This window comes from Ranitomeya imitator, chromosome 6, assembly GCF_032444005.1.
Source record: "Ranitomeya imitator isolate aRanImi1 chromosome 6, aRanImi1.pri, whole genome shotgun sequence".
In the NCBI taxonomy this organism is placed as follows: domain Eukaryota; kingdom Metazoa; phylum Chordata; class Amphibia; order Anura; family Dendrobatidae; genus Ranitomeya; species Ranitomeya imitator.
Window position 1 is genome coordinate 218,526,043 of NC_091287.1, and position 19,663 is coordinate 218,545,705.

The 19,663-nt window shown below is 41.1% G+C and overlaps 1 protein-coding gene across 1 annotated transcript in view; it reads left to right on the forward strand.

Moving 5' to 3' along the window:
• MOCOS (molybdenum cofactor sulfurase) overlaps positions 1-19,663 on the forward strand; it is a 341,896-nt gene that overhangs the window by 257,549 nt on the left and 64,684 nt on the right. Inside the window, exons 7-8 of the mRNA XM_069730486.1 lie at positions 7,219-7,335; positions 7,758-8,168. Coding sequence (XP_069586587.1) covers positions 7,219-7,335; positions 7,758-8,168 — 528 coding nt within the window. The remainder of the gene's footprint in view (positions 1-7,218; positions 7,336-7,757; positions 8,169-19,663) is intronic.

Below are 19,663 nucleotides of genomic sequence, written 5' to 3' on the forward strand. Positions count from 1 at the left end.
AGTTGTAAAACCGCTGCGGAATCTGCAGAAAGAAGTGACATGCTGCAGAATGTAAACCGCTGCGTTTCCGTGCAGTTTTTCTGCAGCATGTGTACAGCGATTTTTGTTTCCCATAGGTTTACATTGAACTGTAAACGCATGGGAAACTGCTGCGGATCCGCAGCGTTTTCCGCAGCGTGTGCACATACCTTTAGGATTAGGCTATGTGCACACGGTACGGATTTGGCTGCAGATCCGCAGTGGATTGGCCGCTGCGGATTCGCAGCAGAGTTCCATCAGGTTTACAGTTGCATGTAAACCTATGGAAAACCAAATCCACTGTGCCCATGGTGCGGAAAATACCACGCGGAAACGCTGCGTTGTATTTTCCGCAGCATGTCAATTCTTTGTGCAGATTCCACAGCGTTTTACACCTGTTCCTCAATAGGAATCCACAGGTGAAATCCACACAAAAAACACTGGAAATCCGCAGTAAATCCGCAGGTAAAACGCAGTGCCTTTTACCCGCGGATTTTTCAAAAATAATGCTGAAAAATCTCACACGAATCCGCAACGTGGGCACATAGCCTTAGGGTTAGGGTTGGAATTAGGGTTGTGGTTAGGGTTGTGATTAGGGTTATGGCTACAGTTGGGATTAGGGTTAGGGGTGTGTTGGGGTTAGTGTTGGAGGTAGAATTGAGGGGTTACCACTGTTTAGGCACATCAGGGGTCTCCAAATGCAACATGGCGCCACCATTGATTCCAGCCAATCTTGTATTCAAAAAGTCAAATGGTGCTCCCTCACTTCCGAGCCCCGACGTGCGCCCAAACAGTGGTTTACCCCCACATATGGGGTATCAGTGTACTCAGGACAAACTGCACAACAATTACTGGGGTCCAATTTCTCCTGTTACCCTTGTGAAAATAAAAAATTGCTTGCTAAAACATCATTTTTGAGGAAAGAAAAATGATTTTTTATTTTCACGGCTCTGCGTTATAAACGTCTGTGAAGCACTTGGGGGTTCAAAGTGCTCACCACATATCTAGATAAGTTCCTTTCGGGGTCTAGTTTCTAAAATGGAGTCACTTGTGGGGGGTTTCTACTGATTAGGCACACCAGGGGCTCTGCAAACGCAACGTGACGCCCGCAGACCATTCCATCAAAGTCTGCATTTCAAAAGTCACTACTTCCCTTCTGAGCCCCGGCATGTACCCAAACAGTAGTTTACCCCCACATATGGGGTATCACCGTACTCAGGAGGAACTGGACAACAAATGTTGGGGTCAAATTTCTCCTGTTACCCTTGGGAAAATTAAAAAATTCTGGGCTAAATAATTATTTTTGAGGAAAGAAAACGTATTTATTATTTTCACGGCTCTGCATTATAAACTTCTGTGAAGCACTTGGGGGTTCAAAGTGCTCACCACACATCTGGATAAGCTCCTTTCGGGGTCTAGTTTCCAAAATGGGGTCACTTGTGGGGGGTTTCTACTGTTTAGCCACATCAGGGGCTCTGCAAACGCAACGTGATGCCCGCAGAGCATTCCATCAAAGTCTGCATTTCAAAACGTCACTACTTCACTTCCGAGCCCCGGCATGTGCCAAACAGTGGTTTACCCTCACATATGGGGTATCACCGTACTCAGGAGAAACTGGACATCAACTTTTGGGGTCAAGTTTCTCCTGTTACCCTTGGGAAAATAAAAAAATGCAGGCTAAAAGATCATTTTTGAGAAAATAAATTTTTATTTTTATTTTCATGGCTCTGCGTTATAAACTTCTGTGAAGCACTTGGGGGTTCAAAGTCCTCACAACACATCTAGATTAGTTCATTTGGGGGTCTAGTTTCCAAAATGGGGTCATTTGTGGGGGATCTCCAATGTTTAGGCACACAGGGGCTCTCCAAATGTGACATGGTGTCCGCTAATGATTGGAGCTAATTTTCCATTTAAAAAGCCAAATGGCGTGCCTTCCCTTCCGAGCCCTGCCGTGCGCCCAAACAGTGGTTTACCCCCACATATGAGGTATCAGCGTACTCAGGACAAACTGGACAACAACATTTGGGGTCCAATTTCTCCTTTTACCCTTGGCAAAATAAGAAATTCCAGGCTAAAAAATCATTTTTGAGGAAAGAAAAATTATTTTTTATTTTTATGGCTCTGCATTATAAACTTCTGTGAAGCACCTGGGGGTTTAAAGTGCTCAATATGCATCTAGATAAGTTCCTTGGGGGGTCTAGTTTCCAAAATGGGGTCACTTGTGGGGGAGCTCCAATTTTTAGGCACACGGGGGCTATCCAAACGTGACATGGTGTCCGCTAAAGAGTGGAGCCAATTTTTCATTCAAAAAGTCAAATGGCGCTCCTTCCCTTCCAAGCACTGCCGTGCGCCCAAATAGTGGTTTACACCCACATATGAGTTATCAGCGTACTCAGGACAAATTGGACACCAACTTTTGTTGTTCAGTTTCTCCTTTTACCATTGGGAAAATAAAAAAATTGTTGCTAAAAATAATTTTTGTGACTAAAAAGTTAAATGTTCATTTTTTCCTTCCATGTTGCTTCTGCTGCTGTGAAGTACCTGAAGGGTTAATAAACTTCTTGAATGTGGTTTTGAGTACCTTGAGGGGTGCATTTTTTAGAATGGTATCACTTTTGGGTATTTTCAGCCATATAGACCCCTCAAACTGACTTCAAATGTGAGGTGATCCCTAAAAAAAATGGTTTTGTAAATTTCGTTGTAAAAATGAGAAATCGCTGGTCAAATTTTAACCCTTATAACTTCCTAGCAAAAAAAAATTTTGTTTGCAAAATTGTTCTGATGTAAAGTATACATGTGGGAAATGTTATTTATTAACTATTTTGTGTCACATAACTCTCTGGTTTAACAAAATAAAAATTCAAAATGTGAAAATTGCGAAATTTTCAAAATTTTCGCCAAATTTCCGTTTTTATCACAAATAAACGCAGAATTTATTGACCTAAATTTACCACTAACATGAAGCCCAATATGTCACGAAAAAACAATCTCAGAACCGCTAGGATCCGTTGAAGCGTTCCTGAGTTATTACCTCATAAAGGGACACTGGTCAGAATTGCAAAAAACGGCAAGGTCTTTAAGGTCAAAATAGGCTGGGTCATGAAGGGGTTAAAGGGAACCTGTCACCCCCCAAATCGGGGGTGAGGTAAGCCCACCGGTATCAGGGGCTTATCTGCAGCATTCTTTAATGCTGTAGATAAGCCCCCGATGTATCCTAAAAGATGAGAAAAAGAAGTTATATTATACTCACCCAGGGGCGTTCCCGCTGCTGGTCCGGTACGGCGCCTCCTATCTTCATCAGATGACGTCCTCTTCTGGTTTTCATGCTGCGACTCCGGCGCAGGCATACTTTGTCTGCCCTGTTGAGGGCAGAGCAAAGTACTGCAGTGCGCAGGCGCCGGGCCTCTCTGACCTTTCCCGGCACCTGCGCACTGCAGTACTTTGCTCTGCCCTCAACAGGGCAGACAAAGTACGCCTGCACCGGACCTGCAGCATGAAGACCAGAAGAGGACGTCATCGTAAGAAGATGAGAGGCCCCTGACCCGGACGGCCCTCCCAGGTGAGTATAATCTAACCTCTTTTTGTTATCTTTTAGGATACATCGGGGGCTTATCTACAGCATTACAGAATGCTGTAGATAAACCCCTGATGCCGGTGGGCTTATCTAAGCTAAGCTGTCTGCTGGAGCCAATGTGAGTCTGACTTGAAGAGCTGTTCCTAACCAGAGTACTAATGCACTGGGACAGATGGAAACTCCACTAGCCTGGTTGCCTGCAATGCTCTGAACACATGTAAGTGTTATTTCTCATTTAACCCCTGTTATTTTTATAATTACCTTGTACATATTTTCAATTGTCTCATATTGTAACATCTTTATATAACTGTTTATAAACACTGCCTGAAACCTTTGACGGAGTATAATATTTAATACTAGATTCGTTCTTCCTGTTCTAAAACGTACCCTAAGTCTTCTGAAGGGAATTACGCTACTGTTTTGGGTTAGCTTCGGACCCGTTTAATCGAAGCTGGTGGCAGCATAGGTTTGTACTGGGTAGTTGGGAGTCATTGTAGCGACTGCGGCATTGATAATTATTGTTCCTGCCTGAGTGGGAGTAGTGAAATCACCTCGCTGCAGCGTGCCCAATAGCCAGTACATAGCAGGCAGCCTTTCTGGTGACAAATTACCCCAGGTGCAGTACCTAATCTGACCTGAAAGTAAGGGGGGCGCCAGAGAGCTGCAACGTTTCGACCCTGTGGGTCTTTATCAAGCATGTCTAACAGTGCAAAGGGCCGGCTATAAATAGCATAAGTGCCACGCAGGGCACCAATCACCAATAAGCCGCACCCCACCACATCATTGGCAATATATACAACATTAAAAACAAAGATCAGACATATACCCAATAAAAGTCTCCCCTCCCAGACATAAACTGCCGGCCCTTTGCACTGTTAGACATGCTTGATAAAGACCCACAGGGTCGAAACGTTGCTGTCTGCTGTTTTATGGCTTAAATAAAGTTTCGATTTTTGGATTACACCCAGATGGAGCGCTGTCACTTTTTTACTTTGGACTTCCTATGGTCCTAGCTGGTTCCCTGGACCTGGACGGGCGCTCCTGCCTGTGAAGTGCGGTTAGCCATCTTGTTTGTTCAAGTGGAACTGTAAGCGGGATATACATAAATCCCTGCAGTTCGTGGTATATTGCAGAGCAGTGGGATACCTAAAATAAGCCCCTGCTGTAAACTAAGAGGTAAAATAGCCTTGTGTGTGTTTTTTCATCACATTGTGGAGTGGAGAGATAACTAAGATAAGCCCCCCTGCACATGTTAAAGCCGTCTGTTGGTCTAAAGTCACCCCGATCTGTGACGTGGGGGTGACGGTCACGGTGTGAATCGTGACAAATTAGCTTATCTGGGCTTAGCTCACAGTTGATTTTGGGGGTGACCGATTCCCTTTAAATTGTACTCCAGTTCACATCTATAAATTCCCCCAACTGCAGTGAGAAAAACGCTTTAAACCTCTAATAAACAAAGTTATAAGAATAAGTGATATTGAACATTTTTGTAAAATAAAAATTATGTAAAATATATCAAACTAAAAATTAAATATCTAGGCTTAAAAGACTAAAAATTGTATTCCCCTAGGTTTCATAATTAAAGAAGATTTAATAATCAATTATTAATCTTGTCTACATAGTTCTGTACAGATTTCTTTGCTCTGAATTCTTAAGTGATTCCCAGCTTTATAGAAATATGTAGAGTTGACTGTACTGTCAACATCACAGATTTTAACCTGAAGATTAAGGAAATGAATGTAAATTACGAAATACTTGCTTAAGCATATTTCTCTCTAATTGAATGTTTCTTTTCCATAAGAGACAGATAAGAAGAAAGATTTAGATTCAGCTTATTTTATATGATGAAATAAATATATTACTTACCATCTCTACCTTTGGTGTAAAGTAGTTTCCTTGAGCAAACAGACTTAAGAAAGATTCAAGAACCTTTTAAATAGTACTATAGTACTATTGAATTTCAAAATATTTGATCATCTCTGTACAGTACTGTCCATATAGTACTGTGCAAAAGTTTTAGGCAGGTGTGACAAAAAAAATGCAAAGTAAGATCGTTTTACAAAATAGACGGTAATAGTTTATTTTGATCAGTTGACAAAATGCAAAGTGAATGTGCTTATCTGATTCAAATCAATATTTGGTGTCACTACCCTTTGTCTTTAAAATAGCATCAATTCTTCTAGGTTCACTTGCCCGAAGCAGGGATTTTATAGGATTATAGCTAGGTGTATGAGTAACCGATTAAACAGGTGATGTTGCTCAACGGTTGACACTCAGTCATTACTATCTTCATTACCAATTTGAAGCATTCAATTTCACTACCCATTTATGGCAATTAATACTTAGGAAAAAATACATCACTAATAATTATGATAGTTGCAGGGGCAGACATACTATTCAGACACACGGGCCCAAGAGCTATTTGGGACCAATTTCACCTCTGTATCTGTTCCTGGATATCAGAATTACTTTATTTAAAATGACATACAAACACAATGATCTATCACCCAATTATAATGGGAAAGAATACAAAGTACCTTAAAAACATACCGAGGTGGTCATATAATCAATATAATTGATATGGATTAATAAGATAAATGAATTAGCGTGTAACCAGGAAAAAACCTCAACCACCAACATAATTTCCTGTGTTATCGATACTTATGCTACCAAAATTTCACCATCATAATGCGATTCAGTGACTGTAGATACTGCAATAAATTAAGGTTTTACCCGATGCCGTAGTTTGGAAATCCCCCACAACTGAAACACCTGTATGTTTTGTATCCTTCCTCTGAAAGTGTGAGCTGAATGATTTAGGTGGTAATAGGTCCAAGGAGAATTATCCAATGACACATGCAAGTGGGAGCAGCTGATCGTGCCATACCATCACTGTCATATGACGATCCCGTGTGCTGATTTCTTTTCTGCCTCTGACAACTTTTGGATGATGTGGTATCCCAAATCACAGCACATCTATATACCTGCTGTCCCACTGTCCAAGAATTGGTTGTTCTGATTACAGTTATCAAACAAAATATAAGGCTAAGTTCCCATCATGAGCATTTGTTGAGTTTTTGACGTTGCCCGTGCTCTGACACATGTGTACCAGCGTCTCCCATTCGTCCGCCAACGCCAACTCCTGCAGCTGCATCTCTTATATGCTCCTGGGGTATCGCTGCACCTGTTTCAACAACTGCGCTATGGCCATTGGATTCGGCTCCTTAACCTACATTACAGCACCGACCTGTTTTGTCTGAATTTGTTTTCAGACACAATACGTGCCAGCATTCACTAAATAGCCACTGGTGTCGGCTTCTGCTGCAATGCTATCCAGCTGTTCCCAAGACACATTCGTGTCTGCATGCACAACTTTACCACTTACGGAAGATTTTGTACATTCACTCTTATTTTTTCGATCAGTGTTTTATACTGTATGTAAAATAATGAGGGGGTTAAAATTGTGATTTATAACATATGTTCTTAGTAGTAAAATAGCTACGGTAAATTTGTCATTCGTCAGATTTTTTTTTCTTTTTACAGTTGTGGAGTGTGTCAATGGTGCAGTAAAATGTGTATATTACTTTGCATTTAAATGTATTTGTTTTATTTTTTTGCATCTGCAGATTGAAAAGCTGGCAAGTCTGTACAATATCCACTTTCGTACAGGTTGTTTCTGTAATGCTGGAGCCTGCCAGAAGCTTATAGGACTTAGCAGTGACGAAGTAAAACGCAATTTAAAGGTTAGACAAATAATTATATTATATATGTCTGCTTAAATGCAATATGTGCAATCAGTATTCTCTGATTACTACATGGATAATCCTATACTTTTTTCAATAAACCACTCAAAAATAAAAGCTACAAATATACCGGTACTACCGCTTCCATTCCAATCCCCTTTGCTGCAATCACACAGTATGTCCATATGACCAGAATATGATATACGAATATGAATATTTCTGGGCATACAAACATGTGACTGGGGGAGCAAATCAGGAATGATTGTCCATGCGGGAAGAGATGGCTAACACCATGGAAGGGCATTGGCGGCGGGATAGAAAGGGGTTGGGAGTACTAGACAACCCCTATTTGAAATCATACTTAAATAATTGTTATTTAGCTTGGAATAAAACTTAATTGTATCTTCATTTTCTTTCCCAAGGCTGGGCATATATGCGGAGATGAAATGGATGTAATTGATGGACAACCTACTGGCTCTGTGAGGATATCATTTGGATTTATGTCTACTTTTGATGATGCAAAAACATTTTTAAAGTTTATTGTAGACACTTTCATAAAAAGGTCATCACGAGACAATGTACAAATAGTGGACTATGAAAAGTTCTCACAAGCCAGTGTCTCACAGTTGGTAAGCAATGAAGAGGAAAGCATGAATGGCAGTAGAAAAATCCTAAGCAACACAATGGAGACCCGGAGCCACGTATTTTCTAATCTCTCTAGAGTAGAACCTACTTGTACATGCAAAGAAAGAGAAAACATGACAGCAAATAACAAGGCAATCACTCTCAGTCATATCTACCTTTATCCCATCAAGTCATGTGCCGCATTTCAGGTAAGACATAGCATCAAATATAAAAATCCATTTTCATTACATTCTGCATAGCTTCAACATTAAAGCAGGCCTTTTTCAGACTTCCGTATTTCACATACGTGATCATGGTTTGTGCCATCCGTGTGCTGTCTGTAATTAACATTGCAATGAATAAGAGAAGCTCTGTAATTTATCTATATGGAAAAATCACTGATGAAACCTTGATGGTAAAGAATCTCAGATCTTAAATGCTGATGACTAGGGTTGAGCGAAACGGGTCGAAATTTTTCAAAAGTCGCCGACTTTTGGCAAGGTCGGGTTCCATGAAACCCGACCCGACCCCAGTGTGGGGTCGGCCATGAAGTCGGCGATCTTTTTAAATCGGAATTCCGATACCGATTCCCGATATGTTTAAGATATCGGGAATTGGTATCGGAATTCAGATTTAAGTGTAAAATAAAGAATTAAAATAAAAAATATCGCAATACTTACCCTCTGACGCGCCCTGGTACTAACCGGGAACCTTCCTTCCTTAGAATCAGCCTTCCAGGACCCTGCGGTGACGTCGCGGTGACGTCGCGGCTTGTGATTGGCCGCGCGGCCGCCCATGTGACCGCTCGCGCGGCCAATCACAAGCCGCGACGTCACCCGCGACGTCACCGAAGGTCCTGGAAGGGCTGATTCTTAGGAAGGAAGGCTGCCGGAAAGAAGCAGGGCGCGTCCGAGGGTGAGTATATTCCTATTTTAAAACCCTACTTTTTCAAAAGTCTGGTTTCGTGAAACCCGACCCGATCCTATAAAAGTAAAGGTCGCTCAACCCTACTGATGACGCACGTATCGTTTTTTTTCTATGTGATATTTTGCTGACATCTGAATCTGTCCGAAGCTCCAGTCAAAAACTTAAAGATTCGACTTTGTTGACTTTGCCTGCCTTAAATTTTTGTTATAGGAAGCTAGTGCGTGTCAACTTTATTAACTTTTATGAGCCTAAATGACATCAACTTCAGCCTTTTATATTATATTTGCATTTGATCCTGATAGGTAAAAAAAAATCCTCAATTGGTATAGAGTCAACTTATTATAAAAGAACTAAATCCTTCTCTTCCAGAGTTCAGTGGATATTTCTCATGCACCAAACACCAATCTATTCATCTATTATGGCTGCCTTTTTGTAAGCTTGTAATTTTTGGCTTGAAAAAGGCCTGTCATGGTCAAAATATTGCTTCATTCATCTGCCTCATTTGTAACTATTGCCGTATGCTTTTAACAAAATAATAATTGTTAGCTTTTATCCCAATGAGAATTTTTTTCTTGGTGCCTTGGATTCTTTTGGGCTTCTTCTCTTCCCCAAATGGCAATATAACAGATTTCTGGATCAGCATGCCATGGCAGAATGTCTTATAGTTTTTGGGTACAGTAAAGTAATTCTTTTGTCCTTTGTGACGAAATTGCACTTCTGTATATTGCATAGGTTCTTCCCATTACAGAAATGAAATTCATGTGAATGCTAATTAAATTTTGCTGGATGTCATCTAGGAGAGGCGATGGCAGGGGTATCCATGTATTTTTTCCAGCAACTTCCAACTGTCAGTGATGTGATAACTTCCTATTTTTTCATTAACATATAACAGACCTGAATGGTGGCTTGTTTTTTGCCGAATGAGTTGAAAATTTTATTGGTAGCATTTTGGGAAGCATAATATGTTTTTCCTCTCTTTTAATAATCATTTCACATTTATCCTCTGCACTATGCTGAGTTCTTATGTTGGGGTTTCCACATAAATCCCCAAAAATATAGATTCAGATGAAACACCGGTTGAAACCATTCACTATAATGTAATTTATAGAGTCACTTTGGACTGTGTCCGGCCTCTATATCAAAGTTGTCTGTCTTATAGACCATTGTAGGAGCATTGCATGGCCTATAAAATGCCTTACTCGGAAATGTCAGCTATGTCACACTCCACAAGGAGAAACATTACCCCTTGGACCCAAGTTAGAGGCCTCTCATACATCCAAATCAGATCTCATGCTTTGCATTAATGAGGGTCTACATACCGAAACATATGTCTGCAAAGTATATGAATTGAGGGGGCCCCACAGAATAGTCACAAAAGGGATCTAACCTCAGCCTATTCAAAAAATATAGAACCAAAACAAAAGAGGAAGAGATAGGCGATAAGGAGGGGACCACCTGAGGCAAAGATAAAGCGTGAAATAAATATAATTTTAATGAATTAAACACACAGAAAACATTCAAATTAAAAACACTAAAAATGGTCCCACATGTGACCTGACACCTTTTAATCAAAGGCCCATGATGGGGCTAACCACCTAGGCTGAACTCCAAAAATATATATGCTATGCACAATGGTCAAGTGCCTATATAGACAGCATATCAAAAATAGGGTTTCCCATATACAGGGCATATCCACTTGTGCATTGCTGTTGATAATGGATGCCTCTACAGTAAATTACTGCCTAAACGTGGCCACCTGTAGCTCAATGCTGTAGAGGCTATATTAATGAAGCCAAACCATACAACAGTGGAACATGCTACAAATAAACAATTGTATAGCTCAAATAGATTTACATATATTCACACATCCCTGTAAGTTACTTACTGGTAAAAGGAGCACAATTGTGAAGAAATTCCAATTCAGATACCAGTCTCTATTCAATGTGCAAAAAAGATAGAAAAGATGCAAAGAGCAAATCATACATTATGCCTCAGGATAGGCACATAAGGGTTAATGGCACAAAACGGGCAATCCACCCATACCCAATAAATTAGAGTGGAGCCATTAGTTGTAAAAATCCATTAGGAGTAGAGCGGAGGTGGAGCAGATACCCAACACGTGTTTCCACTTGCAGAGGCTTCGTCAGGGGTAAGATTCTGGTTTGGTTTTCATCCTAAGTTGTTAAAGTGGCTTTTTAGATTGATACTTCCAATAGGTGGCACTAGAGTTCAAGTCCTCTTCCTCTGAAGAGACAATTTGCATATTAAATTTCCCAGAGGAGCATTGCACGGCCTCTAAGTCTCCTTACCTGGCATGTCAGGCATGTCACTCTCAACATGGAGAAAAGTACCCCTTAGACCGTAATTAGTGGCAAACACATTGTCCCCAATGTAATCTAGTTACCCAATGATCAGTAACAGCCACAACAATTGCAACTATAGTTCACCCATGAATGGCATATCTAAAATGCCCTTAAATGTGGTCTATGTATTCCTTATAAAAGCTACTGAAAAACTGGTTGGTCACTGCCGGAATGCAATTTATTGCTTGCCATCAGTAAATCATGCGTAATTGCTAAATTCCATAGGCATTAGAGTGGTCTATAAAGGCAAGAAAGGGCAATTTAATATTGTCAAGACAAAATGCATTTCATGTTTAGATAATAAAGATATTATATAGTTTAGCTAAATCATAATACATGTAATATTCCTGTGACACAATTAATAACATTATCATTTCTTTAACATAACAAAGCAAATTGCCATAAACGTGTTAGGTGAATAAAGGCAAACTAAGTAATACAACAATGAATGAAAAACGTCAATAATGTACAATCTTTAACACTATGCTTTTAAGGGATTGAAACAAATGTAACCAGCTATTGAAGAACAGACATTTATGATTGCTTTGAAGTTATCAAACTGACTTTGTTCTTTAAAGCTCCCATTTCCCCTGAAGATTCTTCCACAGTAACAATGATCTAAATCACTTTATAACTTCTGATCTTTTGCCCTGCTTGACAGTTATTGTAAATATAGCTTACTACAATTTATTTATTCGAAATGTATGTGTTGTGCAGTTGTAACGTATTGTTTGGTTCACTGATTCCTCTAATGTGGGGGGAATGCACATTTACAGTGGCATGTAAAAATTTGGGCACCCCTGCACCCCTGGTTCAAAATTACTGTTATTGTGAACCGTAAAGCAAGTTCAAGATTAAACTAGATGGGTATTTCCTGAAGGAACTACAGATAGTGCTTTGGAATGGTGCCCAGGCTGCCCCTGCAAGACTTTCACACTTGGGTGCCCCTCAGGTGCTGGTTTGGTGGGCGGGTCACCTCAGGCGCCGGTTTGGTGGTCGGGGCCCTTCAGCCTCCGATTTGGAGGTCGGGGCCCCTCGGCCTCCGATTTGGAGGTCGGGGCCCCTCAGCCTCAGATTTGGAGGTTGGGGCCCCTCGGCCTCAGATTTGGAAGTCGGGGCCCCTCGGCCTCCGATTTGGAGGTCGGGGCCCCTCGGCCTCCGATTTGGAGGTCTGGGCCCCTCGGCCTCCGATTTGGAGGTCGGGGCCCCTCGGCCTCCGATTTGGAGGTCGGGGCCCCTCGGCCTCCGATTTGGAGGTCGGGGCCCCTCGGCCTCCGATTTGGAGGTCGGGGCCCCTCGGCCTCCGATTTGGTGGGCGGGGCCCCTCGGCCTCCGATTTGGTGGGCGGGGCCCCTCGGCCTCCGATTTGGTGGGCTGGCACCTCAGGGTCCGATTTCGTGCGCGGGTCACTTTAAGAGCTGATATTATCTGGCAAACCTGTGTCCTAGTGGGGTCATGTAGAGTTCGTAGGCGTTGGCATAGTAACTGGGTCTGACTTCGCATATCAATGAGCTAATCAGCCAGGTGGCAGTTGGGCTGATTTCTGAGGCAATTTCAAAATAACTGCCATTATAAGCTTATGGCAAAATTTCCCCATTGAAATGCATTGAGACAAAATTTTCAAACACAAATTGCGCCAAAACTCCAAATCCGATCGACACGAAAAATACTTAGCACACCTCTCAGGAACGCTGGCTTCGAAATGACACCTCACTGGAGTCTGTGCGTGCAGCGGATCGGGTCGCATTAATTGCGGACGGAAAAATAAGAAGAAGAAGAAGAAGTTGACTACGGTGGAATAACAATATAGTGCTTTTTCAAAGCAATATAATGATCTCTAAAAGACCTAAAATTTAAAAAAAAAACACATTTCCTTTGCATTTTAGGCTAAAATATATTGTCATTTGTTTTTTCCTTTTAAAAACTGCAAAAAGGGAAATGGGCAGATGCAAAAGTTTGAGCACTCTTGGAGATTTGTGCGCTCAGGTAACTTTAACCAAGGTTTCAGACCTTAATTAGCCTGTGACATTTATGGCTTGTTCACTATCATCGTTAGGGAAGGCCAGGTGATGCAACTTTTCCCAGCTTTATAAACATCCAGCCTCCTCTAACCTTGTGCCAAACAGCAGCCATGGGTTCTTCTAAGCAGCTGCCTAGCAATCTGAAAATGAAAATCGTGGAGGCTCACAAAGCTGGAGAAGGCTGTAAGAAGATAGCAAAGCATTTTCAAGTTTCCCTTTCCTCAGTTCGAAATGTAATGAAGAAATGGCAGTTAACAGGACCATTGGAGGTCAAGATAAGGTCTGGAAGACCAAGCAAAATTTCAGTGAGAGCTGCTCATAGGATTGCTAGAGATGCAAATCAGAACCCCCACTTGACTGAAAAAGACCTTCAGAAATATTTAGTTGACTCTGGAGTTGTGGTACATTGTTCTACTGTTCAGAGACACCTGCACAAATATGGCCTTCATGGAAGAGTTATCAGAAAAAAAAACTCTCCTACATCTTCACTGTAAAATTCAGCATCAGAAGTATGCAAAAGAAGATCTAAACAAGCCCGATCCACTTTGGAAAAAAAGTCCTGTGGACTGATGAGGTTAAAATAGAAGGTATATGTGGTGAAAAAAGACCACAGAATTTCAAGAAAAGAACATCTCGCCAACCATTAAGTATGGGGGTGGATCAATCATGCTTTGGGTTTGTGTTTCAGTCAAGATACCAGATGGCATGTCACAGGTAGAGGGAAGAGGGATTGAATTAAATTCTTAAATTCTTGATGCAAACATAACACCATCTGTAAAAAAAAGCTGAAGTTGAAAAGATGATGGCTTCTAGAAATGGACAATAATCCTAAACACACGTCAAAATCCACAATAGCCTACCTTAAATGATGCAGGCTGAAGGGCCCTCACAGTCCCGTGATCTGAACATCATTGAAAATCTGTAGCTACAGCTCAAAATAGCAGTGCATGCAAGTGACCCAGGAATCTCACAAAATTGGAAGAATTTTCCAAGGAAGAATGGATCAAAATCCCTCTAATAAGAATTGAAAGACTCTTTTCTGGCTACAAAAAGCATTTACAAGCTGTGATGCATGGAATAGGGGGTGCTACTAGGTACTAACAATGCAGGATGCCCAAACTTTTGCATTGGCCCATTTTTCTTTTTGTAATTTTTTTAAAAATAAAAGATGAAAATATTTTTTATTGCCTAATATGCAAAGCAAATTTGTTATCTTTAACATTAGGCCTTTTAAAGATTGTATCATCTTTAACTTGGTTAACTGTTCACAATAACACTAATTTTGACCAGGGGTGCCCAATCTTTTACATGCCACTGTATATGAGACATTATTATGGTGGCACTGTGGTACCAAACCATCTCTAAAGATTGTGTTGTATATATATATTTATGTGTATGTATTTCTGCGTGGGTGTATTATGTGTGTGATAAGTGGCAAATTGGGCAAAGAAGCTTGACAGTTGTATAGGGAATTAATGGAGCGGTAGCTGTGCATACGTACTGCTGCATCATTCTAATGCACATAAAGGAGCACCAATCTAACAATCAGTGCAAGTTCTAACGATTGGGCCACCACCATCAATACTGTAAGTTATCATTCAACTTGTGGTTGTCTGAGGATAATCCATTTCAACTAGTTTGTTTCCATTTTACAAAAACTACCTGAAACTAAGACTAGGCTAAACTTAACTTTAACCCCTTCTTGACACTGGAGGTACCAATACTTCTTGCTTTGCAAGCAGGTTTCACAAATAAATGTACTGGTACATATTGATCATTCTGTATGCACAGCGCTTGTGAAATGAAGATGGTCGAGCTCTTATGCCAACATAATCGCTACTAAGAGTTTGTCTTAACTGATAGCCGAGCTCCTGCTGTAACAGCCAGGGCCAGCACCACACATGACTATTTAACCCTTAAAATGCTGTGATCAATGCTAGCAGCTGCAATTAGGAGGTTGCTAGAGGAGTGCCAATAGTTGTCATGACAGCCGGAGGTCAAATAATGACCTCAGGCTCTGGCAAGTATTGTGGCCTGTTATACCACGTAGTCTAATAGGAATTCTGCCATGTGTGAAACTAACAGGTCTAATGCATTGCATTGCAGTGATCAGACAAATAAAGGTTAAAGTGCTATAGAGGGACTAGGTAAAAAAAATATAATAAAACACACAATAAAGGACAAAAATAAACACATTTTTGGTATTGCTATGTCTGGAACATTGTGATCTATAAAACGCTCACACTATTTAACTCCTATTGTGAATGTCAAAAAAATAAAAATCATGTAAAGATGATGTTTCTTCATCATATAGCCAAAGAAAAAGTATATTAAAGCGAGATCAAAAAGTTGTATTCACATAAAAATGATATCCCTGAAAACACCATCTTGTCCTTCAAAAAAATAAGCCTCCCACTCAGCTCCATCAGTAAAAAATGTTGTAGAACTCAGAGCATGGCTACACATCACTGTAATAGTTCTGGCCCAAAGAATAAAAACTTTACCACACTGAACGGCGTAAAAACAAAAACAGTAAAAAGTGTTCACAAAATTTGTACCCCAAAATGGCACCAATATAATTTTCAACTCAACTTGCAACATTGCTCTGTTGGCACAAAAATAAAAGAATAAAAATAAAAATTTTAAATGCATTTTTTAGGTTGTAGAAGTAGCAAAACCTAGAAAAAAAACTTTATAAATCTAATATGACTGTAACTGTAATTGTACCAACACGAAGAATAAAGCCCCCTTATCACTTATACTGCCCAATGAACAGCATAAAAATAAATATGCAAAAGCAATTACTGGACTGCTTTGTTTTTGTTCATTTTGTCTCCCTAAGATTGCAATAAAGTTCGGTTCGGATTCATCTTGCGCTCTACACTGAGCAATTACATCCATTTTTATCTCTGAAAAACATGATTCAGAGAAAACCCCTGATAGAAAATTTGCTATAATGAAGCAGAATGTTTGGTGTCGAGTTCCCTCCTCCACACAGTGGGAATCTCGAACCATGTCTGCTGCGGTCTCCCATTCTTCAGCTGCAGTGGAGCCTGCTCAGAGGAGACGTTGGTGCCAGCTTCTAGCTTAAGCTGATACTGTGCGATTGGTTACTGCTGCCTTCCCAGCACTGATCAGCAGCGAGCAGGTCTTTCTGGGACTAAGTCTGGGACTTTTCTCATACTGAGCATGCCCACGGGATGACCTCTCATTGGAGGTCGGGGGTCACATACTCAGGTCCTGTTGCACCTCCTAATGGACCATCTGGAAGGTCCCGTAGCACTACTGCTATAAAAGGTTTGCATGGCCACTCAGCCATGCGCTAGTGTATACTTGAAAATGTGTGTGTAGATGTGTGAAAGTCGCTCTTAAATCATCCCCCTTCTTAGTGTTGTTGCTTGCTCGCATATGGTGGATGTTTGTTATCTAGCGCCCGACAGTGCCATCTGCACACTAAGCGCACGTCACAGTGCCTTTGCAGTGCTCGCTTATACGGCACCGTGCACAATCAGTGCGCTTTCCTGACAGCCTGTCAGTGTATGGTGGGAATTCCCGCTTGGACTCAGCATCTGACTCAGGGCGTCCTCAGGCGCGGGCCCAAAAGCCACCGAGGGTCAGAGAAGGTACAATCACCAGCTTAGTGGGGGTGATTCATAGGGATCCCTCTAGTGTCTTTCAGCTGCACCCTGTGACTGCTAACAGGGCGCAGCACATTTGTGGTGACTCTGTGAAGCAACAGAGTTCGTCTCTATTCACACTGGCTGAAATCTAACCCACGTGTGAGCAAGTGTCCGTCCGCTATTACTCAGCAGCAGGTGTCATCTCTGCACGGTGGCCCCCGGACTGCTAATGCACCTCATTTCCCTATTACTATCATTTGGTGTGTTCCGCCAGTCCTAACACAGATGGATTCACTTTGGTCTTTGTCTGGTTTATGATCCACTGGAGTCTATTGTTTTGGGCTCTTTTTTATACATGCACAAGAGCATGGTTGACTACAGTTTCTTGCACTAGCGCTGAGTGTAGATCAGAAGATAAATGTGAACCAAGCCTTAAAAGTGATCCAAAATGTTATGTATCCCACAATACTATCAATAAGATTCTACTCAACAAAAAAAAGTCTCCACTCAGGACTCTGGAAATACAGGGGGACTCCACATTTGCAGAGCACAAAGGCTCTGGAAAAGCAACATGGCTCCCCTCAAAAGAAGTCCTGCAAAATCTGTGCTCCTCAATTCTAATGCCCCATTCTCTTCTGAGCCCCACAGTGTGCCTAAACCGCAGTTGGCTTCCACATGCGTGGCATTCATTAGTGAGGAGAGCCCAAAAGAATAAGTTGGGCACAATGTTTTAGGTAATACAATTTATTGGGCACTAGCTCATAAATATTTGCATTTTTCATTTCATTATGCAACATCCAATGATTGCTTGTTTCTAAAAAAAACACCCAATGAACTCAAAATTGTTCTTACACCTGTAAGTGAATTCCCAGATGGGTATAATTTCCAAATTAGCATCAATTGAGGGGGGATTTCTGCTGTTCTAGCACTTTAGGGGTACTGCAAATTGAGCGAACTATTTGCACTTTAAAAGTCAAGTAGTGCACCTTCCCTGCTGTGTGGCCACACAGCACTATACAGGTCCTTCTCAAAAAATCAGCATATAGTGTTAAATTTCATTATTATGTACCATAATGTAATGATTACAATTAAACTTTCATATATTATAGATTCATTATCCACCAACTGAAATTTGTCAGGTCTTTTATTGTTTTAATACTGATGATTTTGGCATACAACTCCTGATAACCCAAAAAACCTGTCTCAATAAATTAGCATATTTCACCCATCCAATCAAATAAAAGTGTTTTTTAATAACAAACAAAAAAAACCAACAAATAATAATGTTCAGTTATGCACTCAATACTTGGTCGGGAATCCTTTGGCAGAAATGACTGCTTCAATGCGGCGTGGCATGGAGGCAATCAGCCTGTGACACTGCTGAGATGTTATGGAGGCCCAGGATGCTTCAATAGCGGCCTTAAGCTCATCCAGAGTGTTGGGTCTTGCGTCTCTCAACTTTCTCTTCACAATATCCCACAGATTCTCTATGGGGTTCAGGTCAGGAGAGTTGGCAGGCCAATTGAGCACAGTAATATCATGGTCAGTAAACCATTTACCAGTGGTTTTGGCACTGTGAGCAGGTGCCAGGTCGTGCTGAAAAATGAAATCTTCATCTCCATAAAGCATTTCAGCCGATGGAAGCATGAAGTGCTCCAAAATCTCCTGATAGCTAGCTGCATTGACCCTGCCCTTGATGAAACACAGTGGACCAACACCAGCAGCTGACATGGCACCCCACACCATCACTGACTGTGGGTACTTGACACTGGACTTCAGGCATTTTGGCATTTCCTTCTCCCCAGTCTTCCTCCAGACTATGGCACCTTGATTTCCGAATGACATGCAAAATTTGCTTTCATCAGAAAAAAGTACTTGGGACCACTTAGCAACAGTCCAGTGCTGCTTCTCTGTAGCTCAAAAGTGGCTTTACCTGGGGAATGCGGCACCTGTAGCCCATTTCCTGCACACGCCTGTGCACGGTGGCTCTGGATGTTTCCACACCAGACTCAGTCCACTGCTTCCTCAGGTTCCCCAAGGTCTGGAATCGGTCCTTCTCCACAATCTTCCTCAGGGTCCGGTCTCCTCTTCTCATTGTACAGCGTTTTCTGCCACATTGTTTCCTTCCAACAGACTTACCATTGAGGTGCCTTGATACAGCACTCTGGGAACAGCCTATTTGTTGAGAAATTTCTTTCTGGGTCTTACCCTCTTGCTTGAGGGTGTCAATGATGGCCTTCTTGACATCTGTCAGGTCGCTAGTCTTACCCATGATGGGGGTTTTGAGTAATGAACCAGGCAGGCAGTTTATAAAAGCCTCAGGTATCTTTTGCATGTGTTTAGAGTTAATTAGTTGATTCAGGAGATTAGGGTAATAGGTCGTTTAGAGAACCTTTTCTTGATATGCTAATTTATTGAGACAGGTTTTTTGGGTTATCAGGAGTTGTATGCCAAAATCATCAGTATTAAAACAATAAAAGACCTGACAAATTTCAGTTGGTGGATAATGAATCTATAATATATGAAAGTTTAATTGTAATCATTACATTATGGTAAATAATGAAATTTAACACTATATGCTAATTTTTTGAGAAGGACCTGTACAGCTTCATATGGGGAATTCCCACTTTCAGCAGAAATTGTGTAACAAAATATAGGGGCCAGCATTCTCAATTTCATTTCCTATTGTGTAAATAGAAAATCTGGGGCTAATACAACATTTTAATAGTAAAAATGTATTTGTTCTTTCTTCATCCCATCTCCCCTAATAATA